The sequence below is a fragment of the Falco punctatus genome (assembly GCF_963210335.1).
Source record: "Falco punctatus genome assembly, chromosome: 6".
In the NCBI taxonomy this organism is placed as follows: Eukaryota; Metazoa; Chordata; class Aves; order Falconiformes; family Falconidae; genus Falco; species Falco punctatus.
The window spans coordinates 69,707,386-69,725,161 of record NC_137585.1 but is presented as its reverse complement, the minus strand read 5'-3'; the positions used below and the strand labels follow the sequence as shown (position 1 = coordinate 69,725,161).

At 40.7% G+C, this 17,776-nt stretch overlaps 1 protein-coding gene and 1 long non-coding RNA gene across 2 annotated transcripts; one reads left to right on the top strand and one right to left on the bottom strand.

Moving 5' to 3' along the window:
• Window positions 1-1,119: 1,119 nt before the first annotated feature.
• On the bottom strand, window positions 1,120-14,625 carry HSPA14 (heat shock protein family A (Hsp70) member 14). Its single transcript, XM_080391715.1, has 14 exons — window positions 14,494-14,625; window positions 14,259-14,339; window positions 14,079-14,161; window positions 13,083-13,131; window positions 12,148-12,241; window positions 11,941-12,031; window positions 10,741-10,845; window positions 10,049-10,210; window positions 8,991-9,146; window positions 7,666-7,768; window positions 5,136-5,348; window positions 4,556-4,729; window positions 3,502-3,572; window positions 1,120-1,794 (listed from the first exon to the last, which is right to left on the bottom strand). Exons 1-14 carry the CDS (start codon window positions 14,548-14,550, stop codon window positions 1,716-1,718), a joined length of 1,518 nt encoding a protein of 505 aa, XP_080247841.1. The 5' UTR covers window positions 14,551-14,625; the 3' UTR covers window positions 1,120-1,715.
• A 96-nt stretch (window positions 14,626-14,721) lies between these two features.
• On the top strand, window positions 14,722-17,500 carry LOC308065631. Its single transcript, XR_013928860.1, has 2 exons — window positions 14,722-14,939; window positions 16,501-17,500. It is a non-coding gene; the product is annotated as an uncharacterized lncRNA (long non-coding RNA).
• Window positions 17,501-17,776: the final 276 nt, after the last annotated feature.

The window sequence follows — 17,776 nt, the reverse complement described above, 5'->3', positions numbered from 1 at the left end:
CACTGCCCCGACAGAACAGGAATTCTGGTTTCCGAAGACCCCTTTTACAAGTTTTCACACAGGCATTGGTGAACTACTTATTTTCCAGCTACCCAGGGATTTTCCACTCAGGGGAAGCCTTGCAAATTCAAACCCCATGGTTACCAGAATTACCATGCTGGTAAGCCATGCAGTACAGACTTGTTTGGAATGAATGCAGTAAGACTTATACCTGGGTTATGCAGTATTTCTTGCTTTTGTGAGGCAGGAAGAAGCACACATTCTGCAAACAGAAGACAATCTGGGAAACCTGTAGTAAAACAGGTACACACATCTAGTAAAACATGGAACAAACATCTCTTCAAATGCAGACAGGCAGCCCTTCCTCTAGTTTGTCTCTGATTTTGAGGCTCTACTATGTTACTTCAAGTATCTTCACAGAAAGGTCAAGGTTGGAAGGAACCTCTGGAGACCATCTAGTTCAACCCCAGCTAAAGCAGATTCTCCCAGAGCAGGCTGCACAGTCACATCTAGGTGGATTTGAATGTCTCCAGGGAAGGAGACCCCACAGCCTCTGGGAAGCCTGTCCCAGTGCTCTGCCACCCTCAAGGCAGATAAGTTTTTCCTCGAATTCAGATGGAACTTTTTGTGTCACAGTTTGTGCCCGTTGCCCCTTGTTCTATCACTGGGCACCACTGAAAAAAGCCTGGCCCCATCCCCTTGGCACTTGCCCTTAAGATATTTGTATGCATTGATAAGATCCCCTCTCAGCCTTATCCAGGCTGAACAGCCCCAGCTCTCTCAGCCTCTCCCCACCAGGGAGGTGCTCCAGTCCCCTCATCTCTGCAGCCCTCTACTGGACCCGCTCCAGCAGTTCCCTGTCTCTGGAACTGGGGTACCCAGAACTGGACACAGCACTCCAGATGCTGCCTTGCCAGGGCAGAGCAGAGGCAGAGGATCACCTCCCTTTCACAGGCCCTCAGGGCTGAACTGTTGCCCCTTAAGTGCATATAAGGCTGAGACCCTCAAACACTGTTAACTACACTTGCCTGCTTGATCTTCCTCATTACTCCCTTACCTAAAACAAAAAAAGCCACCAGCTTATATCCAAACAAATACATGACATACAGATTAGAACAGTGCCAGAGTGGAGGATGCCAGGATCTGCATAAAAAAGTATTTTATTAATAACAAACAAACAAGCACATATAACCCTTACACATATTTTTCAGGTAACACCACAAAACCATCTTGCATTAACTCCGAAAAAAAAAATAAAATTCCTGCTCAAAAGGCCATCACCTCCAGAGTTTCAGGCAACATCAAGACCACACAGTTTCAGTACAATTTGGTATTTTCAGTCTAGCTCTCACTGGTTCAATGTTACACTGCTGAAGCCACAGATACAGTGGCTGAATGGGTACATGACCCGATTAGTCCAAAACAATCTTTATAGATTATATAATATGCTTGTTGCTGAACCACAGGCATGAGGATTCATCCTTTGCATTTTTTTATCAGGTGTTGATAATTCAGTGACCTACTGTCTGTATGTCTTGATTAATATCTTGCACCACACTTCCATCCAAACAGAGTCAGTGGCAAATTAATGTTTTTCTTAGAGGACTGTAATAAATTGAAGTATGATCAAAGACATCTCAGAAAGTCACCACTTTGGCAGAAAAGCCAGTAAGAGATAAAAATCAGCTTAGAAAAATGCTGCCTTTCAGAAGGGGCTATGATGCCACTTCAACAGTGATGATTTCACATTTTCCAGTATCTTGATCTGTGCAGGTAACATGCAAGGACCCATCCCTAGATAAAAGAGATATGTTTAGGACTGTTTCAACACAACACTTAGAATGTTACTGTATGTTCCAGAGACTATGAACAACAGTCCTCATGCAGAGATTAGAAGACTAGCATCAAAATATCCAGGGAAGAACATGCTTCAACACAGATGAAACTGATCTATGAAATGAAGTTAAGTTTATTTAAGATATGCACTTGTCCTCCATTAAAGCATGTACCTTCTCTAAATGTGTTGGAGCAGATTCAGGAATGTGTTTAAATATTATAACCAAGTTTATTTACTACAGGTTTGTGGCTGGAGTATGCAGTAATATTAACTCAAAACACTCATCTTGAACTCTGAGTTAACAGCAACAACAGATAAGCATGTCTTCTCAAAGCATGAGAACTTGATTTTTAAAAAGTAGTAGTCTAAATAGCAAGAATCTCCTTCAACAAGGAAAATGTTTTTCAAAATCCAAGAATTTAGAGACAATATCGAATCTTATTTCATCTAGACACAGTCACACAATGTTTAGATAGAAATAGATGTGCTCTAGGGAACTTTCTGTATCTTTTTCACCTAAATGAACATCATCAGGAGGAATATTAGCAAAATAAGAGAAGAAATAAAAGCTGGAAGAAAAAGAGGAAGAGGAGGAGGAAAGGGCAAAAAGGAGTAGGAGAATGAGAAGGAGGAAGAACAGGAAGACTGGGAGAACTGAAGTGGTTCGACTCAATCTTAAGGGTTTTTTCCAACCTAAACGATTATATGATTCTAAGTATTACTAAACCCCCCTTTAAAATAATGCAGGTTTTCTGCACTACACAGTTGCATATACAATCCCCAAGATGTTTTTCATATCAATGCTGAATGCAAATCTCTGTACAACTAACAAGGTATTTTAAGTTGTCTGTTAATAAAGCACCTGATAGTTAACACAAGTAAGTATTTTGAACTCAAATAGCAAGTAGGTTTTAGTTTTTAGCAACATCTAGACAACTTTCATATTCTTTAGAAAAGCAATATGAACTTCATGACAGGCCTTAGAAGACAAACATGTTTTGACTACTTGGAATTCTACCTTCTGATATCTTTTTAAACTATTTGGACTATCTTAAATGAGCCCAAGCACTCCTATTAGGGCCTAAGAAGATAAGAGAAATTTCTTCAACATCACATCATCCCTATTCCCTCACCTGCCATAAGATACTTTATATTTTCCCATAACAGGCAATTCTGTAAGTCTGGTTTCCTGTGGCATTGTTTCTCATGCTTAACAACTCCGCCTCTGAAAGGACAGAGCCACAGGTTTTCCTCACAAACACTGCATATGAGAAGGCCTTCATGAATTCCTTCCCAACTAATAAAGACATATTCTACCTCAGTTATTACCAAGAGCGCAGGCGTTCAGCAGAACCACCTGTCCCCCTTCCACAGGAAATCTGAGACCATGATGGCTCTCAAGCATGGTTAAACTGATCAACAGTCCACAAGTTGCTAAAAAGCATCTGCACAATTGTGTTAAGTTTTATTTCTTTAGGATTCAAACAACGAAAGCACATGAAGTACTGCATAAAAAACACATTACAACAGAATTCACCCCTGCAAGCAATGAATTGCTGGAATTTCTCAACATAAAATTAAACATCCTGCAACAGGAGAAAAGACTGCTTATCAGAAGTATGACATATCAAGTTAAATAGCAGAACAATAAATATTTTGGGTACCTTTTCATAGTGAGAACAGTTAGTATATCATGTAGGCCATCCTCCTTTTTATCTAAATCCTGGAGTATAATCTATTAAAAAATAAAAATTGTGATTATAGTCAAGTTCTCCAAATCCTTGCACAGCAGTTTAGTGGAAGTGACACAATAGCTAAGGTGAGCAAATCATTGTTTAGTAACTCATCTAATAATTAAACATCAAAACATGATGTGGGCTTCATCTGCAGTGCAAATCTACATATTTTTAGCAATTTATTCTACTGCTTCAGTGGTTTTGTTCCAGGATCTATCACCAAGATAGCTGGAGTACCTACAACTCCCACAGACTACAGTAAGAGCTGAGCACGTTCCTTTACTTAGGACCAGTTCTGTAATTATTAACTAACATCCTTTCCTCATTCCCTTAAAGATCTTTGGGCAGGACTAAGGTGGAACAACAATTTTCTCAAGTATTCCATCCATTTCAGCCACATCTGCCCCCTCCTTGATGCCAAGGGTACAGAAGCCATGGTAAGCACACCATCACTGTTTAAAACAAGCTGTGTTCTCTCAACAGATTAACTCCTGAGAAACATATCAGGTGAGGATTTAATCATTATCATCTTACCACTGTGAAAAATTAAATGTGGTATTTAATACCAAGATCCTGTCTAATCTAGGAAGATCAAGAAGCAACCAACAGTACACACACTCGCTACATCACAGCCTCCAGCGGTTTTATTTCTAAAATGTTAGAGATCTGTGTACTACTGGAATGACGGGTTATGATCTCTCATCCCAGGTGCGCTTAACTACAGTAGTGCCAAACATCAAACCCAGCCAGCTGATTAGAAATTCAAAAGGGAAACTTCAATTTCTTTAAAAAGTACTTAAATACTTCATAACACATTCACAGAAGAATGCTTAAAGACTGTTTCCAAAGAGATGCATATCATTCTGATTTTGTAACAAAAAGTCTTAGTAGTCTAGGTGGGATTTGCTTTGGTTTTTTTCAGACTCATTTGATTTCCAAGTGGTTGATATTAAAAGGCGCATACAAATATGTATATACTTACCTGTGCAAATTTACCTTCTTCATTCATGGGACTTTTCCCCAATGACTCGTATAGCTCAAGGCACACAGAAGAAGTGTTTCCAGGAGCATGCAGGGTGTGCTGCCTTCGTGCTGGTAATGGTGTCCCTGATGGAAATAGCACCGTGAATTTGTCAGCCCCCAACTCGTCTACTCCCTTTAAAAAGAAAAAAAAAGTTCACACCTTTCTCTAAGTACTTTACTGAGCTGGAAACGTTACAACAGTGCTCCATGAAAAAAGAAATGCAAGATTCATTCTCTCTGCCACATTACCATCACAGCAAGTAAAAACAAAACAAAAAAACCCCACAACAAAACCTGTTTCTATAAATAAATGAAAAAGTCCAACTATTAAAACGTAGCAAAGACACAATCTGTCTCCCCTTAAATATCAAGCAGATTCTTCCTGTCAACTTTTTGTCGATAAACCTAAATTACCACTTAGTGTTGACCTATCACCAATCTGTAGAACTGATAATAAACAATACTGTTTCTCTAACATCATCCATTAAGTAGTGCTGTATATTCACTGCAGCAGTAAAGTTAAATAATTTTAGCCTTACCTTAAGAAGAATATCTTTGGCAGAACACTCAATAAATGCTTCTTCTTCTAACAAGGTATTCTCTTTCCCTAGCAGAATTCCTGCCTCTATGGCTGCACCAATGGGAATCACTTCATCTGGAGGAATTGAATTCAGTAATTCCACAGTTGGGAAAATGTCTTTGATCAGCTGCTGTAGCTTTGGGATTCGAGCAGACCCACCACACAGAACTACCTGGAAAACATGCCTTAATGATTTCAAATCTTTCTTCTGACACATAAAACAGACAAGCTGCAACCTGCAATACAGAAATGCAAACTGCTCTGGAATATTTTATCATCTGTAGTTGTTAAAAGAAAAAAATATGCCAGCTCTGCTTGACTTTTGTTACTTTTGTGTTTGAAATTAAAGTAGCTTGCACACTTGAAATGGTGTCTTGGAAAAGTGTTTACTATAGTAAGCATCAGCTAGATGAGGTACCATTTGAAAAACTGATAAATTAATCATAAAACAATATCAGGCTGGAAGGTATCTCCAGGTCACCTACTCCAACCTCCTGCCCAGAACAGGCCCAGTTATAACAGGCTGCTCAGGACCTGATCTCCATGGACAGGGATTCCACACTCTGTGGGCACTTACATCAGTGTTTGATGACCCTCACACGGCAACATTTTTTCTCGCTAAGTTTCCCCATGTTGTAGCTTGTGCTGCCTGCCACTCACCCTTCATGCACCTATAGGAAGTGCTCCATCATGCTCTTGTCATGCACGTATAGGAAGGAGTAAGTTTAGGTTGTTTCAGGTATGCTTTACCAATAGGTAACTGTAGGCAGCACCAGTCTCCCCTGTGCCTCTTCTTACAGGTGAAGAAACCCAGCTCTCTTGGCCCAAACCACCATGGTAGCCCTCCAACTGGACTGGCTCCAGTATGTCAGAACCTCTTGTAATTTTTTGGCTTCACAGAACATGATTGTATCTGGACACTCTGTCCAAGTACCAAAGAGGCAAGAGAAACACCCACTTTCCGGTACCTGTGGCTACACTCTTGCTATTACAGCCCAGCATGCAACCAGCTTGCTTGCTGCAGAAGCACACTGCCAACTGCTATTAAACTTACTGCCTGTTACAACTCCCATGCCTCTCCCTGCACAGCTGCTTTCAGCAACCACCAGCCTGTCCTGCCGGCACAGGATCATTCCATCCCACACTCTACATTTGCCTCTGTTGTCCATCATGATCATCTTTTTCATTGGACTGGATGATCACCGTGGGTCCCTTCCAACTGAAATATTCTATTATATAAATTTCTCTTGCCTTTTTCAACCCCTCTGAACAGCAGCCTTGACCTACAGTGGTATTAATTGCTCCCCTCATTTTGGTACTGTCTGCAAACTTGCTGAGCACATGCTAGCCCATCATCCACACTATGAATAGGGACATTAAACTGTATTAGCCCCAGTATCAAACCCTGAGGGCCATCACTGAGAACCAGCTATCACTTACTGATCTTGTGGAAGAAAAAAAAAACCCTTAAAACCCTTCTCTTACTACAGTAACTCAGTTGAGATTGACCAGATCTGGGAACAAAGCCAATTCATACTATTCTTCATTTACAACTCTTAAGTTATGTTTTACATTATGTTCATTTATTTTTACATTTAAAGTGCGGCCCCCAACACATTCAGGCCTGAGAGAACAGCACACTGGACAACCTAAAAAATACCGCCACCAGAAAAAAAAAATGACTTTTTATATATATATATATAAAATTAAATATGGCCTGGGATATTTCATTATCCTAGCAGCAAAACTCAGATGTGACACAGCAGACACTAATTAAGAGGCTGAAAATGCATGAAGTATCATTAAAAGTGTCAGCTAACTCTTGTTGCAGAATTTACATGCCAATTCCATCATTCCATCAGCAACAAATGCAGCACTATTTGCTACGCACAGGTGCAACAGAGGTTGAGATGAAGTTACTCTCTTACACCAAAGCAAAAAAAAGACTTTTAATGAAATTAATAATGTTTGCTACTTACCACCTCTGGTATTAAAGCACTCTGTGGTTTAGCATCTAATGTGTTTTTAAGTTTAAGCTAACAAGGAGGAACATAGGCACCAAGTAGACACTAAGCAGTTTGTTCAACTCCTAAGACACAAGCTGAAACTTGGGCTTTCTTCAGATGCTTCAAAGCCCATCCAAAGCTCAGTGATGGTAGAGGAAAGGCTATATACTAAACTTAAAGGTATTCCTCAGCTCTACCAAGAGTTACAGAAACACACCAAACTGAGACAAATCCTCTTCCATTTACTCAATATGCAGCAGTAAAACCACTTAACTCTGACTGTACCTTACACTTAACTTCAAGCAATCAAACTCAAAACAAAGATAGGAGTGCTAGAGATAGTCTACATACTTCACTGGATCTGAGCCAAAAATGCTTAAACACATAATGAAATAATCTCAGACCGCAAGGAAAACAGGCCCCACAAATATTCTTCCTGTGGAGTTACAAAGTATACTACAGACAAGTGATTTCTATTATTACCTTATTAATATCATCTGCTGTAAATCCAACTTGCTGCAAGAGCTTTTTAATTGCTTCTACACATTTATTAAAAAGTGAAGAACAGATAAGTTCAAACCTGGCCCTAGAAGGAAAAAACAAACAAAACCAACACATTCAAGAAGAGTCACTGCATACATTAGAGACAAATATCTGAAATGCAGAAATAATCATTTTCAGAATATACTTTTGTTCTCTAGCTGTATCTGGTACTAAAGGGATTTTTGGTTTTTTTGGTTTTTAATATCTCATTTCCAAATTATTAAGCTGGAAGATTCCATCATTAACACCTACATGGACTGCACATTCACTCTTGTGTACTCAGAAGAAAAAACAGTATTGCTGTCTTGGATTGTATGTGAAAAGAAGCAAAAAACCTTGGAACTGCTTCATCATCTTTAAAACTGAGACACAAATATGCAAATGTGCCTCTTGAATTTTCAGAGACAAATGGAGCTGTGTCCTTATTTGCAAGCAGGGAGTAGGTTAGCAGATTGAAAAAACCCTTGTGCTTACTTCAGGCTCTTTCAAGGCTGAATAGGAAGTTTTACAAACAGAACACTAGTTCTGCAACACTAGTCCACAGGACTAGCATCCTTATCCAAAAATGAGCCAAAACAAGTTATAGAGAATAGCTTCTCACACCTGCAAAACATACTGTGCTGTATTTTACCAGATCCAACTGCTGCAGTGGTAGATGCACAGTTCTGGAATTGAAAAGTCTTATTTCATTTTGCTAAAGCTGCTGCTGACTGAAAGAGCAATCAAAATTAGCTAAACGTCTCAATTAGATTATCCCAAGAAAGAAGAAACTTATGACACAGCAGTATGAACAAAAAGACAGAAAACAGCTTTCTACTTCAGCTGTCAAAAAGAGGCAACGTCAAAAGATGACAGGAGTCATGGAAGTTTTAGGTGAGAATCCAAAAGTAGTCTTTAAAGAAAATCCAACAAAAATAGTAATTAGGGGATACACACACATACATGACATCACCTTGAGTAATTATGGTATCTATTCCCCTTTCCATCAACAACCAGCCTCCAAATATGAGGTGTCCTTGCACTTTATTGTCTAGCCATTAGGACAACATTGTTACTGTTACTACCCTAACTACTACAGATTGCATCATAACAGAACCAATTAATATGAAAATAGAGCTGAAAAAGCAAGCTGGTCTTCCTTTTACTTCTACTCCTGAAATTAACGTTACCAAAAATATCAAAGCTTACTGAACATCCTAAGTACTATCTAGAAAGATTTCAAGCATAGTTTCATATAAAAGCAGTAGCTTCAAGATCTGCTTTACCTGGACACATTACAATCAAAATCTAATCCATCATACAATGAATCTACAAAACAGTTTGCACTCCCCAGGGTTGATAAAGAGTGCTTCGCAGTATCAGCGCTGTTCATTAACTTCATCATGGCTCTGGGATTTTCTCTAATATCATGTTTACATGACCTACATTTAAAAAAAAGAAATATCAGTTCAGAGAGACAGGCATTTGAGTGATAACACTATTTTTCTAAAAAGGAGAAACAGGTTAGAGCTATTGAACTTCTTTGCTGTAGACATTTTAGTACTACCTACAATGACACTATTGAAAGTTCTCAAAGAATAAAAGTGGCTATTTCAATTTCAACCAAAGAACATCGTGTAGAAGCACCCTGAACTCAGGCATTAATGTTCATCATACAGATGTTTTTCAGAACAGTTTCTCAGCTGAACAAATCCTGTAGAAGCTGCAAGGAACAGCAAGAAAAGGTCTGCAAGTTAACCAATTTTAGCCATGTATCAGTAAGAAACAGAACACTAAACATCCGACATGTTGTCAACAAAATATGTTTCATTCAAAAAGTCTCCTTCTGTATATAGTATGCAACTGAACACTTCAAGATCATTAGAGCCAATGGTAATGCAACTGTTCATTTTGGTTTATCATAGGATGACAAGCCATAGAGACTTCAGTCTGATGACCCAAGCCCCTCCACCATCCTTCATGCCAACTAGAAAATCAAAACCAAACCCACACAGGTGAATTCCCTGTCACCCCAAGAGTTGTGACTGAAAGGATGTAAACAGCCTGTAGTGACATACAACACTCAAAACACAGAACAGTTCATAGTCGAGCCCTTATAGTTCAACACCGACTTCAGGCAACAACTACCCAAAGCTGAGTGTTCACCAGTCTTCCTCCTTGGCCCCCAACAACTGACTGTTCCTTTAGTATCTTTACAGGAGTCATTTTGCTTGCAGTCTGCCTGATCTGACAACTGAATAAGAATTTATACTTTTTTTGAAAGCAAGCACCAGATAACGAAGTTCCTGTCTTTAGAGCAACACGCTTGAAATTCAAAACCTACCTCTGAAATTCAGAAGCCAAGTGCTGTGCTAGAGCTTCAGTGAAGCAAACTCCACCAATGCCATCATCTGTGTTTGTAGCAAGCACACGATATATTCCACTGTTCACTTCTATGACTGTGATAGAAAGTGACGTTCCACCAAGTTTATAAACCAACACATTGCTGCCACATTAAAAAAAAGATAATAATTGGAAGTAGCATTAATAAGCCACGTAAAATTGTGTTAACTTTAATACACCATCTAAAAAAAAACCAACTACCTTATAAGGTATGGCAGGTTTTAATCAGTTTTGTCAAGAGAATTTGATCTGGGGTGTTTGTATTTAATGCATCTCAGTACTTCTGACTATTAGACAATGTTCCCTAAAGAACAAAATCAGTCTCTTTCGTACAGTGAGAATAGCCAATGTTTCTCCTACAATACAACTGAGAAAAGGATTCTAAAAAAATAAAACCCCAAACACAGGAATTTAAAACACTACAGATTTACAGCTTCTGAATTGGTTTTGGTTTTATTAAGAACCCCCCCCCCCCGCCAAAAAAAAAAGAGAAAACCAAAAAAACCCAAAACCAAGCCTCAAATAATTAACTTTGTATTGACTGCTAAGGCAACACAGCATTCCCTCATTTAAGATTCCTCAGGATTTAAGTACAGCAGCTTAAATTTAAGAAGTAAAATATTAGGATTTTACCTTTTCCCAGTGGGTGAGTCTTGGCCAATTCCATAAGCCAGGAGAGCTGCAGACGGCTCATGAATTAATCTCAGAACATTAAATCCAGCAGCTGCAGCTGCTTCCCTGTGATAAGGTATAACAGCATTTCATTTTACTTTCATAACTTCACTGAAGTCACATGCTATTAAGATTTCATCTGAACTACTTATGCTACCAACTCAGAACTTGGTTACAGCATGGTATTAACAAAGCTAAGTGACTGGAAAAGAAAGGTATCAAGAAGTTCAGTTGCTGCTGTGTTCTTCAGGTAGTTAGATCTGCCCTGTGTTCAGTGTGAAAGAAAACACAGATGTACCCGTCCACATACCCCATAAAACCAGCGAAAACTGCATCCTCAATCAAACTTGGTAACTTCTCTTCAGGTGTCATATTAAAAGTTTTTGGCACGTTATTTCAACAGGTATGCTAAGAAAATTGGTTTTACTTCCAAATCAAGTTACTGCACCTCACTTACATTTTCTTTGCATGTTTTCTTGAAACTTCAGTAACACTGGGACTGCCCTGCAAGTTGTTTCCTCCCTTTGAAGTCATTTTGCAACTGGTATACCAAAGCAATAGAATGTTTCATTATACATACTGCAAACACTCAGCTCACTAATGTTTTAAGTGTGCTTTAAGCATTTCATGATAGTCATAAGGGCTTCTACATATCAGAAAGTAGAAATAGATGCTGCCAATTACGCACAGCTTTAAGTCTACCTATGTTTTCATATTGAGTAACTTATACCACAGAACTTCGAAGTAGAATACTGGTGTGGGATTCCATATCTGCTCTCTGACATAACAGTCCTCAATAAAGTCACATAACACAACTTGGATTGGCAAGTGTTGTATAAATGGAGGAGGGCAGAGAAATTATTTGCATTTCAAAGGGGACACTGAAAATCCTCATCTGAAATTACATTCTATCATTGATGATACCAAAATTCCCTCTCACTTTAATTGAATCAGAATTTCATTTTGGTTCCAACAGTGAATTCCATGAAAAGTTTCCAAAGTCATGATTTAATCTGCTTTTGTATTTTCCCAATTCAAGTAGCTCCCAGTGTCCTGACTGACTGTCGCAAGCTAAAGTCCGGCAGAATTCCCATTGCTGATCTGCCAGCCAGTCTGCTTTAGGCATGTTAAACAACAAAAAAAATATCTTTATCTTCTTACCCAAGGGCATTTTTCTGATTCTCTCCAAAATCAAACGGTACAGTGATAACAACATCATTTACATCTGAACCCAACGCAGACTGAGCAGTTTCTGTTTATAAACATAGGCAGAACATGTTTATTACAAGCAAAAAAAACCCAATACACCAGATCTTAAAAATATGAGAACAGCTTAAAAACTAAAATCTTTTATGGTTTTATTTATACCTTTCATTTTACTGAAAATTAGTTTTGCCACATCTTCTGGGTTAATAAGTTTATTATCTATTTCATACTGAATTTTTCCATTCTTCTCAATTATCTGTAAGCAAAACCAACATACCTTTGTTAGATATGTAATATGGTTATTAACAGAAAGTAATGTTTAATTTAGTTTCTGTTCAAAGTAAAAAGCACTAGACTGCATAAATACCTTCTGCATTAGCACTCAACTACAAGAGACTAAGTGCTTCCAAGATGCTTATCAAAGGTCACAAAAAATTTGCATTATCCAACAGACATGACAGTGACACATGTGGACTTAAAAGACTCCAGACTTCCTTTTTCTATAAAAAGTTTTCCTTAGTATAAAAGCAATGTTTAGAACAGAAGTACTTCCCTGCTTGTATTAGTTAAGAAAAAAACAACTCTATATAAGCATGTCAATACAAACAGTCAAAAACCAGAGACAAACTCATTCCTTCTTCAGCCATGTATTTGCCAGGATAATTTTTCTCTTGTTTTGTAAAAAGTTTCCTAGTAACAAGCACAGTATTATCCAAATTAAATACCCAGATTAAATCAAGGAAATAAGCATTTTTATCACAAGATGCTGCAAGCTGAGCATGTACCAGCACTAAGAAACACCACAATGCTATTACCCAAATATATTAAGACAACTCCCTTTTGCGAATGGCCAATATATATATATAATTTTTCTGCTGGACTAACACACGTTATGATGGCAGAGCTCAGAACACAGTTAAATGTCTTATAATACTTTCTCCTTTATAAAAAGGAGAAACATTCCACATAGTAGCAAATGGACCTCATATAATGAGCTGATCACTACAGAACACAAATGTGGTGTGGCATAAACATTAAGAAACATAAAAATGATACAAGTTATTCTGGGAACAACAAAAAACCTAGGTCATACTCACTGAACATTTGCTTTCTGCAATATATTTTGCTGCCTGTGGGTCACCCGAGCTGTCCAGACAAATTCAAAATAACAAAGTAAATCATATGCTCAAAGGTAATTGCACAAATTCATCCTGTTGATATTCTTTGTAAAGTCTACAGCACATGAAGCTATACTTCAACCAAAATTCCTGTTTCCACTCTATAAATACCTTTGAACACTTTTGATACCTTTTGGAGAAGAAAAGCCAACAGTTCTGACTGCTGGTATCTTTCAACCTCCTTTCCAAAGACTAATGACTGAAAAAATGCCTACTAGCTGGTGAAAAGAGGAAACAAACCCCAACATATCTTTTATAACTGCTATCCCAAATAATAATTATGAAAAATTTCAGTGGCACCTTTGCTGCATTGACTAAAATAACATGACAACAATAAGCTGACTATCCTTAATCTCTACTAACCATGCAAAGTTATGCATCTGAAAAGTGTTGAGAAATACATTAGAATGGATATAATTTTGTTAACACCTTTCAATGAAAGGCCTGTAACACACAGCTAGGTTATCACTGAAAAATCTTCTTGCATCTCTGAGGTTAGAGCTAAACCAAGTTTAGTTTTAGCAACATTGTAACCACCAGCCCAAATCTTCACAGTTCCACCAACTGCAGAATCACAACAGGCATTATTACATCAGTGCGTTTCCCAACTGTAATGAAAGCAACACAAAGTGTCATGCAGGTAAAACCACAGGAAAACATCCTGGTAACAAGACATTTTAGTTAAGAAACTTAAGTACATATCAAAAGTGTTTATGCAACTCTTTACTAAATTCCACAATTTTATTTTCACAGATAGATTCAGATCTAAACCACTATGCACCTCTTTACTCCTGGAACAAGATGTAGGGCATGTTCATAATATAACAATAACATAATATCAGTGCTGAAACTACCGACCAGCTTTAATAGGGAAAATTAAACTTCTCACCTTCCCTTTCACACCTGTTCTCTTACCTTCGCCCAAGGATCTTCTTTACTTTCACTACCGTATTTGAAATATTTCTTATTCTACTTTGCTTTGCAGCTAAGCCAACAACCTGAATAAAAAATTAAGGGGAGAAAAAAACACACCAAAATGAGCAACAGGCAGAGCTCCCCTCCTCTCCCAACCACCGCCACAGAGGGAGGCCTCACCTCCTCACTTTCCGAGAAAGCAACGACAGCAGGAGTGACTCTGTCCCCGGCGTCGTTGGCGACCACGTCGGCGCGGCCATCCTGCGGACAGAAGCACCACCCGTGACCGCCCCGCCAGGACCCCGCGCCCCCTCAGGCCTTCACTCGCCGCCTGAGCCTGCAGCGCCGTGAGGGACCAGAGACCACCGCGGCCCAACCTCTCCCCCCGGCAAGGACCCCGGGCGCAGCCCCCCACCTTATAGACGGCGGCGCAGGCACAGGTAGCGCCCAGGTGGACACCGATGGCCGCCATGAACCCCTCCCACTCCACACGCGCCTGCCGCCCCACAATGCGCTGCACGCCCCGCCCCGCCCCCGCTTTCCAACCAATCCCTCTCCACTCGGCTCACCGGCCGCCAGTCAGAGCCCGCGCCGCGGTCTCTCGCGAACCAATCCCGGAGGGGAGCGCTTGGCAGGCTGTCATCGGCCGAGCAGCCAATGACAAAAACGGAGCGGTGACGTCATCGAGCATGGCAACGGGGCAGGCTGCGGGCGCTGGGCGCGGGCGGGCGAGTGGTCGCCGAGCGGCCGCTGGGGGGAGGTAGGCAGGCGGGGCCCGGGCCGGCTGTTTGTTTAACCCCAGAAGACCCAACCATTACGGAAACGGAGATTAAGATGGAGAAAGGCGGGCGAAGCTGTTTAGTGCGTGCTGGGGTGTGTGTGTCAGTGGCATCTGTCATGTTTTAATTGCAGGCAATGAAGCCCGCGGAGGCGGTGTAAATATTTTTTTTTTATGCGAGTGCTGTAGTTACTAGCAAATCAGTCAAGCTGAAGCACCGATTATCTAACCAGGCATGAGTGATGTCTGAAGGCAAAGCTCAGTGTCCTGTTACGTTGCACTTCTATTGCAGAAATCTGCATTGGCATTACCACACACACACACACACAAAAGGAAATTATTTCTAATCAATCCTGTGGGAATTGAACATCATCCGCACAGAGTTCACTTCGCCCTGCCCAGAGCTGTCTCCACACTGAAAGCTCCTGAGGTTTGGTGTGGCCCTTCGATGTGGGCAGCCAGATTCTCTGTGGCCGTCACAGGGCGCCAGGCACCGTGTGCCTGCGGCCCCCGGCTGCAGAGGTGGTGGTGCTCCTGGAGGTTTGGATGCTCCTTTGCCTCTAATTTCAATAGGAAGCCCAAATGCCCTGCAGTACCATCTCACTGCATCATTCCGAATTAAATATGGTCCTTGTCGTGCTTTATATATGATACATCAAAGGTTAAAGGAATTCATCAAGGTCACATAGAGGTGAAAGGAGTTACCTAGAGTCACAAAGGGGTTTTGTGTCCCAAAACTGATCCCTGGGCTTCTTCAGTCACGGGACAATCTTCCTTTCAGTAACTGAGGCAGCTGACCAAAGGCTGGAGCTCAGCTTGCCAGCAGTCCGTGCCTGGGAGATGATCACAGTGTTGATAAAGGCAAAACTTACACAGCTGACAACAATACCTTTGAATTTTGTCCAAATTGTAGCTCCTTTGTCTGCTCTTGTGCACAGCGAAATGAAAGGAGAAGGGTAGAGGTGAGCAGGAGAGACCTGTGGGGACTGGAGAAAGGTGTTGTAGAAGAAAACAATGATAGAAGTGATGCTTTTGGCAAAAGAAAAAATGGAGGAAGTCTGGAAAAAGACACTGAAGATAGAAGAGTAAAAGAGAACAGAAGCCCCTAGTGCAGAAATCAAGAATACTTTCCTGTGCTTTCCCCCAAATCCTAATACCAGTTGTGCCATTTGTGGCAATACACTGTTAATTAGAACCTAAACCAGTACGTGTAACCTGTGCATCAAAAAGTGCTTGTGGCCACCCTGCTAACATCTCCTATACAACTAAGCACATTCACGATTATTTTCCAGTTGTTTTTTCATGAATGCGTCAAGATGGACACACAGAAGTTCTGCTTATCTTAACTAAAGCAGTTAATTTTCCTTCCAGGTGTAAGCAAATCTGAGTGGAAGCAGGCAAGAATGCCTTGGCAGAGGTTTGTGGTGGCCAGTAGGGTTTGCTGCAGAGTAAAAAGCCCTTCTCTGTGGCCTTGCTATCTTTTTGGACAGTGCTTTTAGCTAATGGAGAAGCATAGAGGTTACACTGAGCTTGAGTACACTGAGAGATGGGGTGAACAGCCCACTTACAAAGTGGAAGATGTTGCCCTGCTTGCTATGGCAGTTCTGTAAGTGAAACCCTTAATATGCTTGTTGTTCATTAAAGGTGTGGTTGAGGAGGCGGACACTGATCTGAGCAGCAGCCTGGACTCAGGATGGAAGAGAATTTAATCTTTCATGCCTCCAGGAGAGCTATCCCTCTGAGTCAGAAGGAGAAAAGTCCAGCCCCAGTCTGATGGGAGTCCTTCACATCTCCAGGTACCTACAACAAACAAACAAGCCAGCCCACTGTGCTCCCCCTGCTACAAACTCACCTCTGATTTAGCCAGGTACTCTGCTGAAACTAATATTATTTCCCAGGTGACAAAAGCAGTGGCACAAACCTTCACAGCATCAGAGCTGCCTGCCCCTTCTCTCCCAGTCTGTGGCGCGTCTCTCAGCCATCCAAAGACCAGACAAGCCACCGTCAGACTAGCTGTTAGCATAGTATGATGTAAGCTTGCCCAAGCTTCTTCTGTACTGAGAACTCACAGGCAGCCCGAGGAGCTTGAATGCGAAAATGGATCCCCCAGCACTGTCTGTAGCCAGCTGTCTGTAGGAAAACCACAGAGATTATGACAAAAGGGCAGTAACATCTGCCGAGTTATTTAAAATGGAAGCAAGTATCTCTATTGAACAACAAACTGTTTTGCGGCTGGTAAATAGTATATACTCTAAAATGTCCCTTGGGGTGAGGAAGGAAGGATGAGAGAACTTCTTTTAATTATCTTGTACATGTTCTGACTTAATTCTCAGGAAATTAAGCTCCAAGGAGGCTAGAGATGGCAGATGCAAGACCATTGTCTGTGATCGTCTCTGGCCTGGGGATGTCAACAGAGCCAATGGAGTTCATTCCCAGAAGAGCTGTGGAAGCACCCGTCTGTGGGGGGACCTGGGCAGTTGTTCCTCCAGGTGGCATTTCCCCCCGGCTTTGAAAATAACCTCTTCCTCAAGACACCAGCATGATACTGGATAGTCCTGCCGGAGATGCTGCCATCTCTGTTGGAAAACTTCCATCCCCATCACTTGCCTTCATGAAAGCATCCATGAGATTTTTTTTTTTTTTTTTTGTCATAAAAAGAAGCTCTTCAAATTCGTTGCCTAAATCTCTTGAAGTAATTGCACCGTGCTTATCCATGGCATTGCTTATTTTGGGCACAGGAGTACATGCTGTTGGGACGTCTATCTGTATATCACCCCCAAAGTTGCTGGGTTTCGGTGAAGGCTGCAGGCTATTTCTGGGTTTGCTGTAACACTTGCCACCCATTATTACAAAAGGCCCTTGCTGAAGTTGATTTCAGTATCCTCATTGCTTCATAGTCACAGTACCTAAGTGATAGAGA

Bases quoted from the DNA above. Each gene is read 5' to 3' on its own strand.
- HSPA14 (XM_080391715.1), bottom strand. From the start codon at position 14,550: ATGGCGGCCATCGGTGTCCACCTGGGCGCTACCTGTGCCTGCGCCGCC. The intron at 12,032-12,147 runs GTATAAATAAAA...GTTTATAAACAG, and splicing joins AATTTTCAGTAAAATGAAAG to AAACTGCTCAGTCTGCGTTG. The intron at 1,795-3,501 runs GTACCCAAAATA...TCTTTTATCTAG, and splicing joins ACTGTTCTCACTATGAAAAG to GGATGGGTCCTTGCATGTTA.